At 48.6% G+C, this 21,101-nt stretch overlaps 2 protein-coding genes across 2 annotated transcripts; one reads left to right on the forward strand and one right to left on the reverse strand.

The window, feature by feature from the left end:
• Positions 1–615: 615 nt before the first annotated feature.
• Positions 616–1,081, reverse strand: LOC121995449. The gene is made up of 2 exons (XM_042549186.1): positions 989–1,081; positions 616–888 (listed from the first exon to the last, which is right to left on the reverse strand). Exons 1-2 carry the CDS (start codon positions 1,079–1,081, stop codon positions 616–618), a joined length of 366 nt encoding a protein of 121 aa, XP_042405120.1.
• Positions 1,082–5,728: 4,647 nt separating this feature from the next.
• On the forward strand, positions 5,729–6,682 carry LOC121994540 (NADPH-dependent aldehyde reductase-like protein, chloroplastic). The gene has a single exon (XM_042548538.1). The coding sequence runs from the start codon at positions 5,800–5,802 to the stop codon at positions 6,574–6,576; it is 777 nt and encodes a 258-aa protein (XP_042404472.1). The 5' UTR covers positions 5,729–5,799; the 3' UTR covers positions 6,577–6,682.
• Positions 6,683–21,101: the final 14,419 nt, after the last annotated feature.

Genomic DNA, 21,101 nt, shown 5'->3' on the forward strand with positions numbered 1-21,101 from the left:
TTATATTAGTTATTAACTTATTTAAGTAATATTTAAAATATTTGTTATATTACTAAGATTATAAATATATTAAAATTTATAATCTTGATAATTTCATAACAAACACACAATTAAACATTTAAAATTTTAAAATACATAACACATAGTCCATCATACAATTTAAAGATGTCACAAACACTAAAGTAAACATACATTTAAATAACTATAATAATATTACAATACTAAACAAATCAATATTTAATATTCTAGATAATCACTTCCTAATAAACAAATAATCATAAAATTTACCGGAATAATTCAAAGGATCTTGAGATCCTTATCCTTCTTCTTGAGATGAATTGATCCTAGATCCTTCTACTTGATGTGGAATTGATTGAGATTTTTGATTTTCAATCCTCTTTTGCATAATTTTGACTTATTCATCGTGAATAAATTCATGCATTATCGGATCAGTAATGGTATTCAAATCTTTGAATAAAATTTTATTTTCTTCCTTGAACATAGCAACATTAGTACTTCGATCCAATGCCGCAACAAGTTCATTATTCTGTGAAACCATTTTTGTGAGTTGTTGTTCATTCTTTCTCTTCAGTTTTACTTTCTTCACCCAATAGGTCATTTAGTTGAAGTACCACGACTGCTTGAATCTGTGATATTAAGATTAAACGAAGAGACATGTGGAGATGAAGGTGAATAAACATCTTTCTCGAGCTTATATGATTGAGAATAATCAGCTTTAGCAGTTTGTCGTTGCGCTCTCGTAGATGCAGCTTTGACGTTGTCACTGTTGAATTTCTCAATACCTTGAAGAATGCTCCACACATGTCCAAATTTGAAGCCCTTTGAGTGATTAGGGTCTTGTACTAATAACATTTGAGCACGATTCATCTGTAAGAAAATAATACAATTATGAAACAAAATTAATAACTAAATTAGATATTGAAAACAACTTGGATAGTCTACAAAAGAAATAATGAAAACAACTTACAATATCTTCCTTTGATACTCCACTTGGATTCAATTCTTTGATTTGTCGTATGCAACCCTTCAATTTGGAAACAACAACAATGATAGTATTCATTCGTTTTTGTAATGATCTTCTCGGTCGATCTAAATTTTTAAAATTTGGATCTTGATTATACTCTATCTCAACTCTTGCCCAAAATTGATCCTTTTTTTGGTTGATTCCTATGATTGGATTTTGAGAAATATGAAGATAAACATGACATAAATGTTTATCTTCTTCAATTGAGTAGGATATGAACGAGAATTCAAACTCATTTTTTTCAAGAGTAAAGGTGCATTGTGATGGTCATGTCTAGTATGTCATTATATAGGAAAAAATTATGTGCATTGTATAAGATTTGTGTGTGCATTGTGATGTCCCGTCACTTGCAAAAATAATAGTGGTGTGTGTGCATTGTGATGTCTCATCTTCTGAAATAATAATAGTGTTGTGTGTGCATTATGATGTCCCATCACCTGCAAAAATAATAGTGTTGTGTGTTCATTGTAATGTCTCATCTCCTGAAATAATTATCATGGTGTATTCATTGCGATGTCTCATCGCCTGCCAAAATAATAATAATGTTGCGTGTGCATTGTGATGTCCCATCTCCTGAAATAATATAATGGTGTGCACGTTGTGATATCCCTTCATCTGCAAAAATAATAATGTTGTGTGTGCATTGTGATGTCCCATCTCCTAAAATAATAATAATAGTGTGTGCATTGTGATGTCCCTTCATTTGCAAAAATAATAATATGTGTGCATTGTGATGTCCCGTCACCTGCAAAAATAATAGTGTTGTGTGTACATTGTGATGTCCCATCTTTTGAAATAATAATAGTGTTGTGTGTGCATTGTGATGTCTCATCACCTGCAAAAATAATAGTGTTGTGTGTTCATTGTAATGTCTCATCTTCTGAAATAATTATCATGGTGTATGCATTGTGATATCCCGTCGCCTGCAAAAATAATAATCTTGTGTGTGCATTGTGATGTCCCATCTCTTGAAATAATAATAATGGTGTGTACATGTCCCTTAATCTGCAAAAATAATAATGTTGTGTGTGCATTGTGATGTCTCATCTCCTAAAATAATAATAATAGTGTGTGCATTGTGATGTCCCTTCATCTGCAAAAATAATAATGTGTGTTCATTGGGATGTCCCGTTACCTGTAGAAATAATAGTGTTGTGTATACATTGTGATGCCCCATCTCCTGAAATAATAATAATGGTGTGTGAATTGTGATGTTTCATCACCTGCAATAATAATAATGGGGTCTACATTATACATTATAAATACATACTGATCCCGTCCGGAAGCTGAGTCGGACGAAGGCCGGTCGCGGTGGACTGGACGTTGACGGAAAGTCGCGGGCGGCGCAGGCTCCCCACGGGTGGCTGATGCGGCTGTAGGACCTTGCACACACTCAGACGATCTCCCCCTTCCACGTTAGAGACCGAAACCCAAGGAAAAAGTCCCCGGATCAGGCCCTCCGACGCTCAAGTCAGGTCCTTTTTCCTCAGAAAAAACAGAGAGAAGCAGAAAGAAAAAAAACAGTTGTGGAAAAAAGTGACGAGAGAGTGTGTGCGCGTACCCGCGTACGAGGGATTTCTCCCCTTTTATCCGTCCTCCTGCTAGAACCTGCCCTCCTGTCAGAAAACGTTGGACGCCCGGCTTTGTCCTCTAGTCATGGACACCTGTCGCGCTTCTATTTGTTGTGAAAGCATCTTTCTGTTTAGGAACCTCCGCCTTCGCACTTGGGTTTTGTCCTGTAGTGAGAGACAGCTGGCAGGCTACTACTGGCTACGAGGGCATCTTTTCGTTTCAGGAACCTTCGCCTTCGCTCGCATTGTTGGTATGTAATGATTACCCCTGACGGACCGTTGAGATTCTCCGCTCCCGTATTACTTAGCTCCTCCGATTCGTTGTGCCCCCGCACCAGCCTGCACCTGTGGTTCGCATTTCCAGGCCTCCCACTCGCAGACCTGCAGCCCTAACTGTCTAGACATAGCTACGCTGATCTTCAACCTGCATCCTGCGCTTTGTACTTCCTGGCCCTCAACCGCAGGTCTGTAGCTCGGGCTGCTTCTGAGCAGCTCTGCCGCTTCCGACCCATTGGCCTATACTTCCAGTTCTTGGCCTCTGCTTAGCTCTGCCGATACCGCCTTGCGTCCTGCACTTTGTACTTCCTGGCCCTCAACCGCAGGTCTGTGGTTCGGGCTGCTTCTGATCAGCTCTGCCGCTTCCGACCCATTGGCCTATACTTCCAGTTCTTGGCCTCTGCTTAGCTCTGCCGATACCGACTTGCATCCTGCACTTTGTACTTCCTGGCCCTCAACCGCAGGTCTGTGGTTCGGGCTGACTCCGCTCAGCTCTGCCGACCCTGACCGGCCTATGTGCTCTGTGTTTCCGGGCCCTCTACTGCAGGCCTGTGGATCGAGCTGACTCCTCTCAGCTCTGCCGACCCTGACCGGCCTATGTGCTCTGTGTTTCCGGGCCCTCTACTGCAGGCCTGAACTCTGCCGACCCTGACCGGCCTATGTGCTCTGTGTTTCCGGGCCCTCTACTGCAGGCCTGTGGATCGAGCTGACTCCTCTCAGCTCTGTCGCTCCCAACCCGCTTCTGCCTATGCTGAGCCCTGACTGCCCTGTCAGCTTACCTTTTTGACCGCCAAGTCGCCATGACTATTGACCGCCACCTCCTTGTGACTTTTGACCGCCACATAGCCTGGACTTTTCTAATCCTTTCCTCTTGGGCCCCTCCATCACTAACCGTATCACATACCATAACTAAAAACAATTCAATCACATTCTTCATCTCAAAAAGTGAGTGCTAGATATGAAGGTTCATCAAATTTATCATCCTCAAGCTCTGAAGATGATGATATATTTGAAGCACACAGAAGGCTTATCACTCAAGCAATTTACCGAAACAATCAGGTCATTTCGAAACATCTGAGTGAAGAAAGCAACAAAGGCAAACATCAAGGATCTATTCCTGGTCACATAGGGATCAATCGTAATAGAGAAGTTGCTGATCGTAATCTATTCAATGATTACTTTGCCGAAAATCCTACATATAATGCTGCAATGTTTCGAAGAAGATTTCGAATGGGAAGAAATTTATTTATGCATATTTTTAACGAGGTTAGTAATCATGATAATTATTTTGTGCAGAAAAGAGATGGAGTTGGAAAACTTGGTTTGTCAGGTTTACAAAAAATGATAGCTGCATTTCGAATATTGGCATATGGTGTACCGGCAGACGCTACTAATGAGTACATCAAAATAGGAGAATCAATTGCCATAGAAAGTGTGAAAAGATTTTGTCGTGCTTTTGTTGAAGTATTTGGAGGGCAGTACCTGCGATCACCCAATGCTAATGATGTTGCCAGGCTTCTTCATATTGGTGAGCAGCGTGGTTTTCCTGGTATGTTGGGTAGTCTAGATTGCATGCATTAGAGGTAGAAAAATTGCCCAACAGCATGGGTTGGGCAATATTCTGGTCGCAGTGGAAAACCAACAATTATTCTAGAAGTTGTAGCTGATTATGATCTTTGGATATGACATGCATATTTCGATTTACCTGGATCTAACAACGACGTTAATGTATTGGAGTCTTCTCATCTTTTTTCTAACCTTGCTCAAGGTATTGCTCCTCTTGCTCATTATGTCATTTAAGGAAAAGAGTACAACATGGATAACTATTTAGCTGATGGTATATACCCAAAATGGTCTATATTTGTTCAAACAATTCAAGATCCACGCGGTACAAAGAATAAGTTGTTTGCAATGAAACAAGAGGCATGTAGAAAAGATGTTGAGCGAGCATTTGGAGTGTTCCAATCACGCTTTGTAATTGTTGCAGGACCTTCATATTTTTGGCAGAAAAATATTTTACATGATATAATGACTTCATGTATTATTATGCATAATATGATAATTGAAGATGAGCGCGATATGAATATCTCAATTGTTGATCAAGGTGAAGTCTCGTCAGCTGCAGATGTTGATACAACAATAGATGATAATATCCGATTTCAAGAGTTTCTTGCTAGATATGAAGGAATCAAAAATAAAAATACTTATTTTGCCCTTAGAAATGTATTAATTGAGCATTTGTGGGAATAATTTGATAATTCTGATAATTAAAGTTCATAATGATGTATTATTAATGAAGCGTTATTTGTTTTGTGAAAATATTTTAAAAAAATTATCTAAATTGTTTATGATTGTGTATTATCTTTAAATATTAAATGTTAGTATGTGTATTAAATTATTCCTAACAAAAATACAAAATACTAATTTTATTTTTCTGGTAACTAAAAACATAATATCATAAAAATTAATTATTATGTACAATAAAATTTTTAATTTTAATAGTATTTATTATCGTAATAAAAATATTTAACAAATTAATATGTAGGTTGAATAATAAATTATAAGATGGAAAAATAAAACATTCTAAAGAATATTTCTTTTAGTGCAATGAATAGTGTGTATTGGTTGAAGTTGGGAAAAAAAAATTGGTATTCAAATGACACTAAATTGATGTTGAAAGTGCACGAAAATAGATTTTGTGATGGGAGATGGTCCAAAGAAATCAGGAATTACAGATTAGGAGATTAAAATAGGAGTGGCTGAGGGTGGTGTGGAGAAATAATGGTAAGGCTTTAGCTGGGAGTACCTTTCATTGGACCTACGAAAGTTATAATTCCCAAATTGCAAGGGATTTTGCTTTGCTTACAGTTTTATCTTCATCCCCCAATTGAAACCCTAATCGACTCCATGGCCGCCGCCCTCCCCCTCTCTGGTCGCGTCGCTATTGTCACGGGCGCCTCCCGCGGCATCGGCCGCGCCATCGCCGCACACCTTGCCTCCCTCGGCGCTTCCCTCGTCCTCTGCTATTCCTCCAACTCCGTCGCTGCTGACCAACTCGCTTCCCAGCTTAACTCCTCCTCAGACCAACCCCCCCGCGCCGTTTCCGTCCGCGCGGACGTCTCCGACGCCGAGGCAGTCAAATCCCTCTTCGACGCCGCGGAGTCCGCCTTCGGCGGCCGCGCCGCCCACATCTTCATCGCGTGCGCCGGCGTCCTCGACGACAAGTACCCGACCCTGTCCGCCACCACGGACGAGGACTGGGACCGCACCTTCGCAGTCAACACCCGAGGGGCCTTCCTCTGCTGCCGGGAGGCCGCGAATCGGCTGGTCCGCGGCGGCGGGGGTCGGATCGTGTGCATCACGTCCTCGACAGTGGCATCGCTACGTCCAGGATACGGGGCGTACGTGGCGTCGAAGGCGGCGGTGGAGGCGATGGTGAAGGTGCTGGCCAAAGAGCTGAAGGGGACGGGGATCACGGCCAACTGCGTGGCGCCGGGGCCGGTGGCGACGGAGATGTTCTTCGCGGGGAAGAGCGAGGAGTTGGTAAAGAGGATAGTGGAGGAGTGCCCGCTGGGACGTCTGGGGGAGGTGGAGGACATCGCGCCGGTGGTGGGGTTCCTGTGCACCGACAGCGGCGAGTGGGTGAACGGGCAGGTGGTCCGAGCCAACGGAGGATACATATAATTCGATCCAATCTCCTTTTTTCTCCAAGAACTCGTCATGTTTAACGATCACGAATAAAATGAAAGAGGCATCTTATTGGGGGCAGCATGGTTGTCTTTGACTAGAAGTGTTCGTGTTCTTTGAACCACTCTAGGCGGGTTTTTTTTAAACCAGATATTCAGTCCTATTTATTTATTTAATTTTAGAGGTGGACGGTAATCTTGATTGCAGACGATCCGATCTCCATCAAATAAATACGGAAGGCATCCAATAGCACGAGTAATTTGATTTTCTAGAGAGTTGGCACGTATTTGCAAGAGTGTTTACTTTCGCCTAATGGGGCATCCTCATGGTAAATTTTAAAAGTAAATTTATTTTTATCATATATGTCAAAAGTTATAAATCCATTAACAACATCCCCAATGATAAACCTAAAACGTAAAATTTTTTTTACCACATCAAAAAAACCTGATTCATTTCATATATCTTTTTTTTCTACCTTCATTTCATATATCTTTATTTATAAATTTCAATTTTTTATTTTAATTTAAATATAGTATTTTTAAAAAATATATAAAATTTATTTCTCTTACACATATATATATATATATATATATATATATATATATATATATATATATATATATTGATCCGGTGGTAAGGACGGGGGACTCTCGTTGGTAGGAGGTCAACGACACGTGGAGGTCAATAGTCAAGAGGGTCAACCTCAAGGTCGTGCCGAGCGGACAAAGGTCATGCCAAGCGGACTGGCGGGTCGACCGAGCATCCGACCGACCGAACATCCGGCCAGGGGTCTCCCAGACCGGACGAAAGACAACCCGACCAAGGATCGGGTTTCCGATGCTCAAGGTAAAAGAGTCTCTGGGCCGAGCGGACAGGCCGCTCGGCCGAGCCACAGGACAATAAGGTGCAATCCCATCCGAGCACATGAGCAGGGCTTCCCCGCCTGGTCCGAGGTATGCGCATTCCTGGAGGCTATGAGCGCCGAGCGGCCGGTCTGCTCGACCCGGGAACAGGCCAGGGGCGCAAAGGGACAGCTGGTAACATCATCCTCGAGACACCTACCGCCGACAAGCAGCATGGTCAGCAACCGGAACGAATAGAGTATCGCACGGTGGAAGTTCCCATCGTCACGTCAGGGATATGCTCGGACGATTGCGGAATGGTGTCAGACATGCTTTTCTGACACAACCCTACTGAGGTATGTTTGGGGAAGCATGTACGCATCTAGAAGCGTGTCCGCGCCTCCCCGGGGTCCTATATAAGGACCCCTAGACTTCGACGGATGTATGCGATTCTCATCACTGTAGCCACAGTAACGTTACTTTGCTCCTCTTCTTCTTCACTGCCTGACTTGAGCGTCGGAGGGTCGTCACCGGGAAACCCCTCCCCTCTCGGCTTTTTTACAGGTACGCCGGAGATCTATATCATCAGTCGAAGACAGCGGAGAGCGCCACGTCCCCAGTGTCCATCGACTTAGCGCTCGGATAGGATCAAATTGGCGCCGTCTGTGGGAACACACCTGAATCCGAGCAAAGACGATGGAAGAAGCTGGACGCCAACTCATGGTGACACTCTCTCCCGAAGAACTAGACGCGCTCATCCAAGCGCGGGCGGCCAAGATAGTCGAGCAACAGCAAAAGGCTCAAGCCCATCGGATAGCGCAACAGGCAACGTCGGCATCAGGCGGTCGGGAGGCACCAGACGACCGACCGGAGAAGCTCTCAATATGGGGCCAGAACAAAGGTCTGACCGACACTGAGGTGGAAGCCCCGCCCGCCCCGATACCGTTCCATCGGGCTCTGTTCCAAACGCCCTCGGAAGTCGCGCAAGCCAACCTCGACCGGGGCTCTTCATCCTATGAGGCGCCCCTCCGCGACGCAAGAAAGGGCAAGGCGCCACGGAAAGACTCGTCCCCCGAGCTGATCAATAGGCAGTTCTCCGAGGTCATCCTGCGCGATCCGCTACCAAGGCATTACGCGCCCCCGGCGATCGGGGAATACAACGGAACCACCGACCCGGACAGCCATCTGGGTAAGTTCGACAATACAGCCACTTTGCATCAATATACAGATGGTGTGAAGTGTCGGGTGTTCCTCACCACCCTCTCGGGATCGGCGCAACGATGGTTCCAGAGGTTGCCAGACGGATCGATCACCAGCTTCAAAGAGTTCCGCACGGCCTTCCTCCATCACTTCGCGAGCAGCAGATGCTACCAGAAGACCAGCGCCAGTCTGTTCGCCATCAAACAAGGCTCGAAGGAGTCGCTCCGAGCCTACATCCAGTGTTTTAACCAGGTGGCCATGGATATCCCGACGGTCACTTCAGAAACTATGATGAACGTGTTCACACAGGGGCTCGTGGACGGTGATTTCTTCCGTTCGCTCATCAGGAAGCTGCCTCGGAGCTACGACCACATGTTGAACAAGACCAACGAGTACATCAACGTGGAGGAAGCTCAGATGACGAGGAAAAAGGAAGCACCATCCGAGCCACCAACTCATGCCGAGCGGAAGCTGTCTTCCAATTATCAACCACCGAGAGGACCCCGCGCAGAGGTAGCCCGTCCTCATCAGCAAGCAAGGTCGCATGCCGTTCAACAAGTAGCGGCTGATCGGCCTAAGCCCAGGGGGAAGGTATGGACTCCCATGTTTTGTTCACTCCATCAGTCAGCAACCCACAACACGCGCGATTGTCGGAGCCTCCCCCCAATCGTTCATCCTACGCCAAGGAACTATCGCCGCCGATCGCCTTCCCCGGACCGGCGACGTCGACACCAGAGCCCTGGTCGGCGCGTGGAAAGAGGATCCCCCGAGTGGAAACATCATCAGCAGCCCAGGACTCAACCTCGGGCATCGCACGAGCGTCCCAGGCCATCCGCTCGGGAGGAAGAGAATAGAAGCAACGTGTCCCGAGGAGAAATTAACATCATCGCTGGTGGACCAACCGGAGGTGACTCCAACAGGGCACGGAAGGCGCGTGCAAGGCAGCTCACGATCCATGCAGTTGGCTGCAGTCAGGAGCGGCGCGAACGGGTCCGAGATCAGCTTTGGGCCTAGGGACCTTGAGGGAGTAGAAGTCCCGCATGATGACGCCCTCATCATCCGAGCGGTAATAGCTAACTACACTATTCACCGCATCTTTATTGATACAGGCAGCTCGGCCAACATAATCTTCCAGAAGACCTTCGACCAATTGCAAATCGACAGAGCCGAGTTGCTGCCAATGACAACCCCCCCCTCTACGGGTTCACCGGTAATGAAGTTGTGTCGGTCGGACAGGTTCGGCTAGCCATTTCGCTGGGAGAGGAGCCGCTCAGAAGAACGCAGACTGCTAACTTCATCATAGTCAACGCTCCCTCCGCGTACAATGTGATCTTGGGGCGACCGACTCTCAACGAGTTCCGAGCGGTCGTCTCCACCTTATGCTAGAAAATCAAGTTCCCAGTAGAAGACCAAGTTGGAGAAGTCCGAGGGGATCAACTGGCAGCCCGGCGATGCTACGTAGAGATGGTCCGAGCCGAGGCTAAATCCGCTCGAAAAGTGCCACGAGTCGAGGTAAACGCTATAACCGAAAAGCCACCTTCTCTAGTTTATGAAGAAAAGGAAGAGGTACAGATCCACCCTACCCGACCGGAGCCCACGACTTTCATAGAATCCGACCTGGAGGAAGGCCAGAAGGAGGAGCTGATCGGATGTCTCCAGCGAAACTGCTACGTCTTCACTTGGTCAACTCATGAACTGCCAGGAGTTTCGCCGAGCATAGCGCAGCACGAGCTACACGTCCCGCCGGAAGCTCGCCCTGTAAAGCAGCGGAAGAGGGACTTCAGCGCCGAACAGAACGTCATCATCCGAGCAGAAGTCGAGAAGTTGCTGGAGGCCGGCCATATACGGGAGGAACAATTTCCCAGTTGGCTCGCGAATGTGGTACTGGTCTCCAAGCCAGGAAACAAATGGAGAATCTGCATCAACATCCGGGATCTAAACAAGGCAAGTCCAAAGGATTTTTACCCTCTGCCCCAGATCGATCAGCTGGTAGACTCTACCTCGGGGTGCGAGTTGATATGCATGCTGGATGCATACTAGGGTTACCACAAGGTGCCGCTCACCCGAGAAGACCAAGAGAAAGTCAGATTCGTCACCGCGGATGGCACTTACTATTACAACGTGATGCCGTTCGGACTAAAAAATGTCGGAGCCACATACCAACGGCTAATGAACAAAGTGTTCCGGTAGCAGATCGGGCGCAACCTGGAAGTCTACATGGATGATATACTAATCAAGTCACTCCGAGCGGCGGATCTTTGTACAAACATAGAGGAAACCTTCCGAACACTGAGGAGGTATGGAGTCAAGTTGAACCCCCAAAAATGTCTGTTCGGAGCAAAAGACGGGCACTTCTTGGGATATATCGTGACCGAGCGGGGCATAGAGGCGAACCCTAGCAAGGTGAAAGCACTGCAAGACATGCCGCCTCCCAGGAATCTGAGGGAAGTGCAACGCCTCACCGGCCGAATAACGGCATTGTCGAGATTCATCTCTAAGACAGCCGACCGGAGCTTGCCATTTTTCAAGATCTTGCACCGAGCAACCAAATTCTAATGGGATCAGGAGTGTGACCGGGCATTCGGAGAGCTAAAAGCCTATCTCAACTCACTTCCTGTGTTGGCTAAACCAAACGTGGGTGAGCCGCTCCATATATACCTGTCATCAACCGAGCATGTTGTAGGCTCGGCACTGGTAAAGGGGGGCGGAGACGAGCAGCCAGTGTATTTCCTGAGCCACATTTTAAAAGATCCTGAGTCCCGCTATACCGGTCTCGAGAAGCTTGTTTTCGCGCTAGTCCTGGCCGCACGGAGGCTCCACCCTTATTTCTTGGCGCACACAATCATCGTTATGATGAACAACCCGTTAGGAAGGGTGCTCCTAAATCCGGAAGCGTCCGGGCGGCTCATCAAGTGGACGACGGAGCTCAGTGAATTCGACATCCAGTATCATCCCCGCTCGGCGATCAAGGCGCAGTCCTTGGCAGATTTTATAACTGAGGTACAGAATCCCGAGCCCGAAGCTTTGTGGAAAATATTTGTGGACGGATCGTCCACTCGGCTCAGGAGCGGAATAGGTATTTTACTACTTTCCCCTCAAGGAGAGCGGATGCACATATCCGCCCGTCTGGATTATCGGGTAACAAATAACGAGGCGGAATATGAGGCCCTCATAGTCGGCCTACAGGCTGCGCGGCATGTGGGAGCCCACCAGGTGATACTGTACTCTGACTCCCAATTGGCCGCTCAGCAACTCTCGGGGTCCTTCGAGATAAACAACGTCAGGCTCCGGCTCTACGTGGAGGCCTTTGAAAAGCTCAAAACTAACTTCACAGAGGTTGTCATACAGAAGATCCCCTGAGCCGAGAACCAGTCAGCGGATGAATTAGCCAAGCTCGCTAGCTCAACATCATCGATCGTCATCCAACAACCAATTGAGCATGTGTCCTTGGTGGCGCACATCGACCGGATGGAAGGCCTCACATTCCCGAGCAATTAGAGAACAACTATAATAGAATTTTTTACGTTCGAAGGTCACGCCGTCCGATCGGGAGGAAGCCCGGCTACTGAGGAGGAGAGCCGGCCGGTTTACGCTCATTGGGGACCAGCTTTACAAAAAGGTGTTCTCCCGCCCGCTGCTGAAGTGTGTCAGCCCGGAGGATGCTGAATATATTCTCCAGGAAGTACATCAAGGATCTTGCGGAGGTCATCCGGGCGGGCAATCGTTGGCTAGGAAGATCCTGCTGGCCGGATACTTCTGGTCAACTCTATAGGAAGACGCCGCTCGGACCGTCGCTACCTGCCTTTCCTGTCAGAAGTTCCACAGCTTCTCCCATAGGCCAATGGAAAAGATGAAGGCGTCTACTGTGTCCTGCCCGTTCGACCAGTGGGGTATGGATATAGTAGGACCTTTTCCCATAGCGACCGGGCAGCGGAGGTTTTTATTAGTGGCGGTCGACTATTTCTTGAAGTGGGTCGAAGCTGAACCACTGGCCAAGATAACCGAGCAGATGGTCAAGAAGTTCATTTGGCAGCATATAATCTGTCGGTTTGGCATTCCTTGACGGCTCATTTCGAATAACGGGCGACAGTTCGTCGGTCAGCAGCTCGGTGAATGGTGCAAGGGGTACGACATCGAACAACACTTCACTTCCGTGGCGTATCCTCAAAGCAATGGTCAAGCCGAAGTAGCCAACCGGGAGATCCTGCGAATACTTCGGGTTCGACTCGATCACCTGGGAGGAAGCTGGGTGGACGACGTACTATGGGCCATTCACACAACCCCAAAGGAGGGGACGAGGGTAACACCGTTCCACTTAGTATATGAGGGTGAGGCGGTCGTCCTAGTCGAGATCGGAGTCGAGTCCGATCAGATTCAGAACTACGATGGGGACAACGCCGAGCGGAGACAACTGGAGTTGGACCTAGTTGACGAAGCACGAGCTAAAGCAGTCGTCCGGCTGATGGCGTACCAACAAAGAATGAAGCAGAATTACAACAGGCATGTAATTCCCAGAGCATTCCAGGTAGGCGACCTAGTACGGAAGAAGGTGAAGCCAGTAGGCTGTAACGACCCAATTTTCCCTATTTCGAGTTTTTAAAATCCATAAAAATATTTGAAAATACTTTTAAAATATTCTAGAGATTTTTAGGAGTTTTTAGAGTATTTTTACGTAATTTTTGAAGGTCGTTTAGTATTTTTACGAAACAAAGGAAGTTTAGGCAAAAATCATTAGAAGCAAGGTTCGAACCCACGACCTCGGGTCGGACGGACCCAAGCCAAAACCGGCTTGACCAACTGAGCTAGGAGATTTTTGTTAACTCTATGTAGAAAGAATTAAGGATATAGTATAGTTTGGAATAAAACCCTAGTTATTAAAGGACCTAGTTCTTTTCCTTCCCGAGCCGGGAAAACCCTGCCTCCTCCCCGATCTCGACTCCGCGCGGCGCTCCTGCTCGGGCGACAACGAAGAAGAAGTCAGGCGTGGTCTCCGGCGCCGACGAAGTTTCTCCCGACCATCCTTCATCCGCGGGTGGTTGTCGCGACAGAGGAGAACTCGGGAGCACGAAGGAATCGCCGGGAAAAGTTAGCTACCCGAACCCTAGAAGCTTTCTTCCTCTCCTTTCTGGTTGTAAGTGCAAGAAACCCTAAGTAAGTACTACTCACCTGTGGTAGGAGTAGCTTCAACCTTGTTTTCTTCTTGAATCCGAACCATGCTATGAAGATTTTGGCTTTTGGGTGTTCTGCCGTGGGCTTCACAGAGATTCCAAGAACTAGTTTTGTTTGATTGAGCATGTAGTATTGTTTGTGCCGAATCTAAGCTTGCAGGAGATCAAGTTTTTGTTTCTTCTTGTTCTTGTTGAACCTGTCGTGGCCTTTAGGAAGGAAAAAGGGTGTAGTGGATTTAACCTTGATTAATGATGCCTTTGTTTCCTACCATTGGGTTGCAATTGGATCGTGTAGCTTGACAGTATGTCGAATTTGCATCAGATGGATTTTCATTGGGTTTCATTTTAGTTTCCAACCATCTATGCTAGTTCCTAGATTAGTTCTTGCAAGCATTAGTATACAGTCTGAGCTCTATATTCTGTTATAGTTTCCTTCCTTGCTTTCAGGTCATGTTGTACAGAATCAAAGTTGATTAGGGATTTAGTTTTTGGACAGCATGTTTAAGAAGCTTAAAGTTGTATTCTTTTGCTCTATTTTACAGCATGATTAGCAAGTTTGAATTAGCTTACTTTTGCTCTATTTTATAGCATAATTAGTAAGATTCTATTAGCTTTCTTTGCTCTTATCACAGCATGTTTTAAAAGTTCAAACTAGCTCTCTTTTGCTCTATTCTATAGCATGATTAGTAAGTTCAGATGTGCTTTCTTTTCCTTTGTTTTACAGTGATCCGGTAGTAAGAGCGGGCCCCCCCTTCTCTTGCAAAGTCAACGCCAAGTGGAAGTCACCGGAACAGCCGCCCACCCAGAGGAGAGTGTGGTCCGACCGGACGGACGGCCATAGATGGCCAGTCCGACTGGACTGCCGGCCGGCCGGCCGATGGAATCGAGTACCCGGAAGGGTCCGGCCGGTTTGCACTTATAGTTGGTAGGCACCCTGTCAAATCGGGGTTCCGACGCTCAGTTAAAAAGGTCATGGACCGAGCTGACCTTTTGACCGATCACAGTCATAAAGCACCCCTGTTTGTTAGTCTCCACAAAGCACAAGTAAACCACTGCGGATGTCCGGTCGGATGTTTAGGTATCTTTCCGCTCGGACTACAAGTTTGGAGCAAAGGAAAGGGCCAGAGGATTTCTTTCTCTGACAACCTGTAGGTTTCACGTGTGTGTCATGCTCCAAATCTTGTGACAGGGATTCTGCACGTCCCATCGAGGGCATGCTTTGATTGTAGCGATATGGGTCGTAAATTTTCTGACAGCCGCGTACCTAGGAAAGGACAGTAAGCTTTCTGACAACCGCATACCTAGGATAGGACAGGGACACTTATGCACCTTGGTACGCGTGCCCAAACCTTTCACAGCTCTATATAAAGAACCTCGTGTTTCATCGACGGGATGCCGGTATGTACCGAGACTTCGAGCCACCTTGTTCATCGTGATTTACCTGACTTGAGCGTCGGGGAATCCCTCCCGGCCCGACTTCTGTGCAGGATAGCCGGAGCATCTCGACACTAGTTGGAGACCTACATCAGCGAGCCTTACAGCTTTCATCGACTCACTGTTCGGACAGATCAAATTGGCGCCGTCTGTGGAACGCTCCTGCATCCGAGCATAGACAATGGACGAGGCCGGACGACAAGACACGGTGACGCTTAAGGAGGAACTCACGCCTCGGTCGAGATAAGGGCCGCCAAACTCGTTGAGCAAAGCAAAAGCATCCGCCGAGCGGCGGAGCAACAGCAACGCCCGCTCGGGGCCGAGCGAAGCACCTCCACCACCGTCGATTCCACCGGCCTTATTTCGCACCGAGCCACGCCACCGAGAGATATAGGATCTTCCTCGGATGAAATGCCAAGGCGGACAGAAAAGGGAAAGCTCCCGGACGGACTCATCTCCCGAGCGACCAACCGCCAATTTTCGAAGCCATTCTGCGAGATCCTTCGCCCAAGCACTACGTGCCTCCGACGGGCGAGTATAATGGAACAACGACCCGGATGATCATTTGGGTAAGTTTGATAATACCGCCACGCTCCAATACACCGATGGAGTGAAGTGCCGAGTCTTCCTTACCACGCTCTCGGGAGCGGTGGTTCCGTAGACTGCCGGACGGATCCATCACAAGCTTCAAGGACTTCCGAACGGCCTTCCTCCACCACTTCGCCAGCAGTCGGCGTTATCAGAAAACAAGCGTTAGCTTGTTCGCCATCAAGCAAGAACCAAAAGAATCGCTTCGAGCTTACATCCAGCGATTCAACCAAGTGGCGATGGACATCCCAACAGCCACATCGGAAACGATGATGAACGCCTTCACACAAGGCCTTGTTGATGGGGACTTCTTCAGGTCGCTCATCCGAAAGCCGCCCCGAGACTATGATCACATGCTACATCGGGCCAACGAATACATAAACGTGGAAGAAGCGCAAGCCGCTCGGAAAAAAGAAGCTCCAACAGAGCGTGCACTTGTTCATGCCGAGCGGAAGCATCACTCCGCTCAGCAACCACCTAGAGGACCAAGGGCTGAAGCAATTCGATCTCCCCACACCAGATCGCACGTGCAAGAAGTGGCTGCCGCTCGGCCCAAGCCAAAGAAGAGGTGGACCCCAATGTTCTGCAAATTCCACCAAACGGATACGCACAACACGAGGGATTGCCGAAGCCTTCCCTTTGTGTCCAATCCTGTTCCCCGGAGAGCCGAACGACGGTCTCCTCCCCTCAACACGAGGCAAAGGACCCAGGAAGCCGACCGGACCCGCATAGAGAGGCGACATCACCATACGTCCGATCGGCATAGATCCCCAAGACAGGAGAGTCGCCGGACGTCCAGGGAACGGTCCCGACCATCCACTCGGGAGGAAGAAAACAGGAGCAATACTTCCCGGGGCGAAATCAACGTTATTGCTGGTGGGCCGACCGGAGGAGACTCCAACCGAGCAAGAAAGGCAGGCGTTCGGCAGCTGCAGATCCATACGGTCGGAGCCAAGAGCGGGCAAGTGGACCGAAATCACTTTGGGCCCGGAGACTTGGAAGGAGTAGAAGTCCCACGACGACGCCTTGCTCATTAAAGCGGTAATAGCAAATTACACCATTCACCGCATATTTGTTGACACAGGAGCTCGTCAACATACTATTCAAGAAGGCGCTCGATCAGCGGAAATTGATCGAGCCGAGCTGCCTAATGACGACCCCGCCTACGGGTTTACGGCAATGAAGTTCACCGGCTTGACAAATCCGGCCACCTCACGGGAGAAGAGCCGCCAGAGGACCAGACAACAACTGTGGTGGTTGACTCTCCTCATCCTACAACGCGTCATTTTGGGATTCACGGCCGCGAATTCCGAGCGGTTGTCTCAACCTTCCACCAAGATAAAATTTCCGTGGAGGACAAAGTTGGAGAAGTGCGGGAGATCAACTAGCAGCTCGGCGTTGCTATATAGAGATGATCCGAGCAGAAGCTTCTTCCGCTCGGAAGGTCCCCCGAATCGAGGTACACGCCATAACCGAGAAACCTCCTGCTTTAATTTATGATGAAAAGGAGGAAGTTCAGATCCATCCGACCCGATCGGAGGCCACCACTTTCATCGCCTCAGATCTAGAGGAAAAACAGAAGAAGAAGCTGATCCAATGCCTCCAGCAAAATCATGATGTCTTTGTTTGGTCGACACACGAGTTGCCCGGAATTTCGCCAAGCCTAGCGCAACATGAGTTGCATGTCCGACCTGACGCTCGGCCAGTAAAGCAGAAAAAAAGAGATTTTAGCGCCGAGCAGAATGCCATAATCCGGGCGGAAGTAGAGAAACTTCTGGAGGCCGGCCACATACGCGAGGTGCAGTTCCCGAGCTGGCTAGCCAACGTGGTATTGGTCTCCAAGCCGGGCGGCAAGTGGCGAGTTTGCATTGACTTTCGGGACTTAAACAAAGCATGTCCCAAAGATTTTTATCCTCTGCCCCGGATAGATCAGCTGGTGGACTCTACGGCCGGCTGTGAGTTAATTTGCATGCTCGACGCCTACCAGGGCTATCACCAAGTGCCCGCGAAGATCAAGAAAAGGTGAGTTCATCACGACGGAGCACATATTGCTACAATGTGATGCCGTTCGGATTGAAGAAGGGCCACCTATCAGCTTGATGAACAAGGTATTCAAGGAGCAGATCGGGAACCTGGAAGTTTACGTGGACGACATTCTTATCAAAACCGTCCGAGCGGCCGATCTTTTCAAGGATATGGAAGAAACCTTCCGAACATTACGCAAATACGGAGTCAAGCTAAATCCCCAAATGCCTGCTCGGAGCTAAAGGAGGGCGTTGCTTGGGGTATATAGTGACCGAGCGGGATCAAGCAAATCCCAACAAGGTGAAAGCTCTGCAAGACATGCTTCCTCCCGAAACACAAGGAAGTGCAACGGTTGACCGGTCGGATAACCGCTTTGTCCAGATTCATCTCCAAAATCGCCGACCGGAGCCTGCCATTCTTCAAGATCCTACGCAGAGCTACTAAGTTCCAGTGGAACGAAGAGTGTGACCGAGCATTTGAAGAGTTGAAAACATATCTGAATTCCCTGCCTGTACTGGCCAAGCCGATCGGAGGTGAGTCATCAGATATGTATTTGTCGTCAATCGAATACGCCGTAGGCTCAAGACTTGTGAGGGCGAGCGCTAAGAGCAATTGTATTTTCCGAGCCATATTTTGAAAGATGCTGAATCTCTACACCGGCTCGAGAAGTTGGCCTTTGCATTGGTTCTAGCCGCTCGCGACCGTATTTCTTGGCCCACACAATCATTGTCCGGACGAACAGCCCACTCGGAGAGTCCTGAAGCGCCCGGACGGCTTATCAAGTGGACGAAGAGGTGAGTTTGACATCCAATACCAGCCCCGCCCGGCGATTAAAGCCCAATCCTTGGCTGATTTTGTGACCAAGTGCAGGCCGAGCCGGAAGTTCGTGGAAGATATATGTGGATGGGTCTTCCACTCGACTCGAGGGATTGGGATATTACTTATCTCACCGCAAGAAGAAAAGATGTACCTATCTGTCCTGGACTACAAGGCCACCAACAATGAGGCAGTATGAGGCCCTTATAGCCGGATTACAAGCGGCACATGTTGGGGCCGGTCGGGTAACTCTCTATTCGGATTCACAATTGGCCGAACTTTCCGGCACCTTTGAAATCAACTGTGTTCGGCTTAAACTCTACGCTGAGGCCTTTGAGAAACTCAAAGCTACTTTCCGAGAGGTGCTTATTCAGAAGATTCCCCGAACGGAGAACCAGGCGGCCGATGAGTTGGCCAAACTCGCGAGCTCAATAACGCCGATCGCCATTCAGCAGCCAATTGAAAAAACGCTGATGGTGGCGCATGTCGACCGGATGCAAGGCCTCGCGTTTCCAAGTGACTGGAGGACACCTATTATAGAATTCCTCCGTTCGGGCACCACACCATCCGATGAATATGCAGCCCGGCTCCTCAGAAGAAGAGCCGGTCGGTTTACACTCATCGGAGATCAGCTTTACAAGAAAGCTTTCTCGCGTCCTCTGCTAAAATGTGTAAGCTCGGAGGACTCATCTTACATCCTCCAGGAAGTACATCAAGGATCATGTGGAGGTCATCCGGGCGGACGCTCGTTAGCCAAGAAGATCCTTTTGGCCGGATACTTTTGGCCAACTTTACAAGCAGATGCCGCTCGGACAGTATCTACATGCCTTTCATGCCAGAAGTATCACAACTTCTCCCACCGACCGGCAGAGGAGATGAAGGCATCAACCATCTCATGTCCGTTCGATCGGTGGGGAATGGATATTGTGGGTCCATTTCCGATGGCGACCGGAGGAAATTTTACTAGTGGCGGTAGACTATTTCTCCAAGTGGGTGGAGGCTCCGCTGGCAAAGATCATCGAGCAAATGGTTAAAAATTCTTGGCAAGACATCATTTGTCGGTTCGGCATCCCTCGCCGATTGGTGTCCGACAACGGGCGGCAGTTCACAGGAAGATGTTGGAGGATTGGTGCAAAGCTACGGCATTGAGCAACATTTCACATCCGTGGCCTATCCTCGAGCAACGGTCAAGCTGAAGTCGCCAACCGGGAAATTCTTCGTATTCTGCGCGCTCGACTCGACCATTTGGGAGGGAGTTGGCCGGATGAAGTGCCGAGCGTCTTGTGGGCCATCCGAACGACGCCAAAAGAAGGGACGGGAGTCACCCCGTTCCATTTGGTATATGGCGGTGAGGCTGTCATACCGGTCGAAGTCGGCGTTGAGTCAGCCAGGATCCAGAACTATGATGATGACAACACCGAACGAAGAAACATGGAGCTGGACTTGGTAGAAGAGGAGAGGGCAAAGGCGTCCGTTCGGTGATGGCATAACGTCAGCGGATGAAGCAAAACTACAACCGGCTTGTCTGGAAGAAAGTCAAGCCGGTCGGCGACGTCGGCAAGCTTGAAGCGCCATGGGCAGGCCCTTTCAAAATCATCGAGAAGCTCCGCTCGGGCGCGTATTATCTGGAGGACGAGGACGGACGGCAGCTAGATAGACCGTGGAGCGCGAACCACCTCCAGCCTTACCGGGCAGGGTGAAAGGTGTATCACTGTAAATCACCCTGTGTATTTCATTTTTCGACTAAATACTTGAAATGCAGAGATGAAAAGTCAAAGGAGCGAATATAAGGCATTATCATCGTAGCGCGAAGGCCCCCAGGCCGATCGGCCGGGAGGTTTATGTGGTTAGACTTGTAAGCAAATAACCCGTGCCGTTCGGCCGGAATTAAATTGGTCATGCCAAACGCTCGAAGATCGAAGGCCCCGTACCCTTCGAACGGAGGTATATTATCCGAGCCAAAATACTCGAGGAAGTAGATCCTGAGCCGTGCGGCCAGGAGGGCATTATCCAAGCTGGGGGAAAGGCGAAGAGCAACTCCGAGCGGAATACCGACGAGCTCCGTCGTTAAAGATCGAGAGCCGCGCCGACCGGCTATAAATATCCGCGCCGACGAGCACCGTCGTTAAAAATCAAGAGACGAGCCGGCGTCTATAAACCCTCCGAGCGGAATACCGACGAGCTCCGTCGTTAAAGATCGAGAGCCGCGCCGACCGGCTATAAATATCCGCGCCGACGAGCACCGTCGTTAAAAATCAAGAGACGAGCCGGCGTCTATAAACCCTCCGAGCGGAATACCGACGAGCTCCGTCGTTAAAGATCGAGAGCCGCGCCGACCGGCTATAAATATCCGCGCCGACGAGCTCCGTCGTTAAAAATCAAGAGACGAGCCGGCGTCTATAAACCCTCCGAGCGGAATACCGACGAGCTCCGTCAAAGATCGAGAGCC

This window comes from Zingiber officinale, chromosome 6A, assembly GCF_018446385.1.
Source record: "Zingiber officinale cultivar Zhangliang chromosome 6A, Zo_v1.1, whole genome shotgun sequence".
Taxonomy (NCBI): Eukaryota; Viridiplantae; Streptophyta; class Magnoliopsida; order Zingiberales; family Zingiberaceae; genus Zingiber; species Zingiber officinale.

Bases quoted from the DNA above. Each gene is read 5' to 3' on its own strand.
- LOC121995449 (XM_042549186.1), bottom strand. From the start codon at position 1,081: ATGAATACTATCATTGTTGTTGTTTCCAAATTGAAGGGTTGCATACGA. The intron at 889-988 runs GTAAGTTGTTTT...ATTTTCTTACAG, and splicing joins GAGTATCAAAGGAAGATATT to ATGAATCGTGCTCAAATGTT.
- LOC121994540 (XM_042548538.1), top strand. From the start codon at position 5,800: ATGGCCGCCGCCCTCCCCCTCTCTGGTCGCGTCGCTATTGTCACGGGC.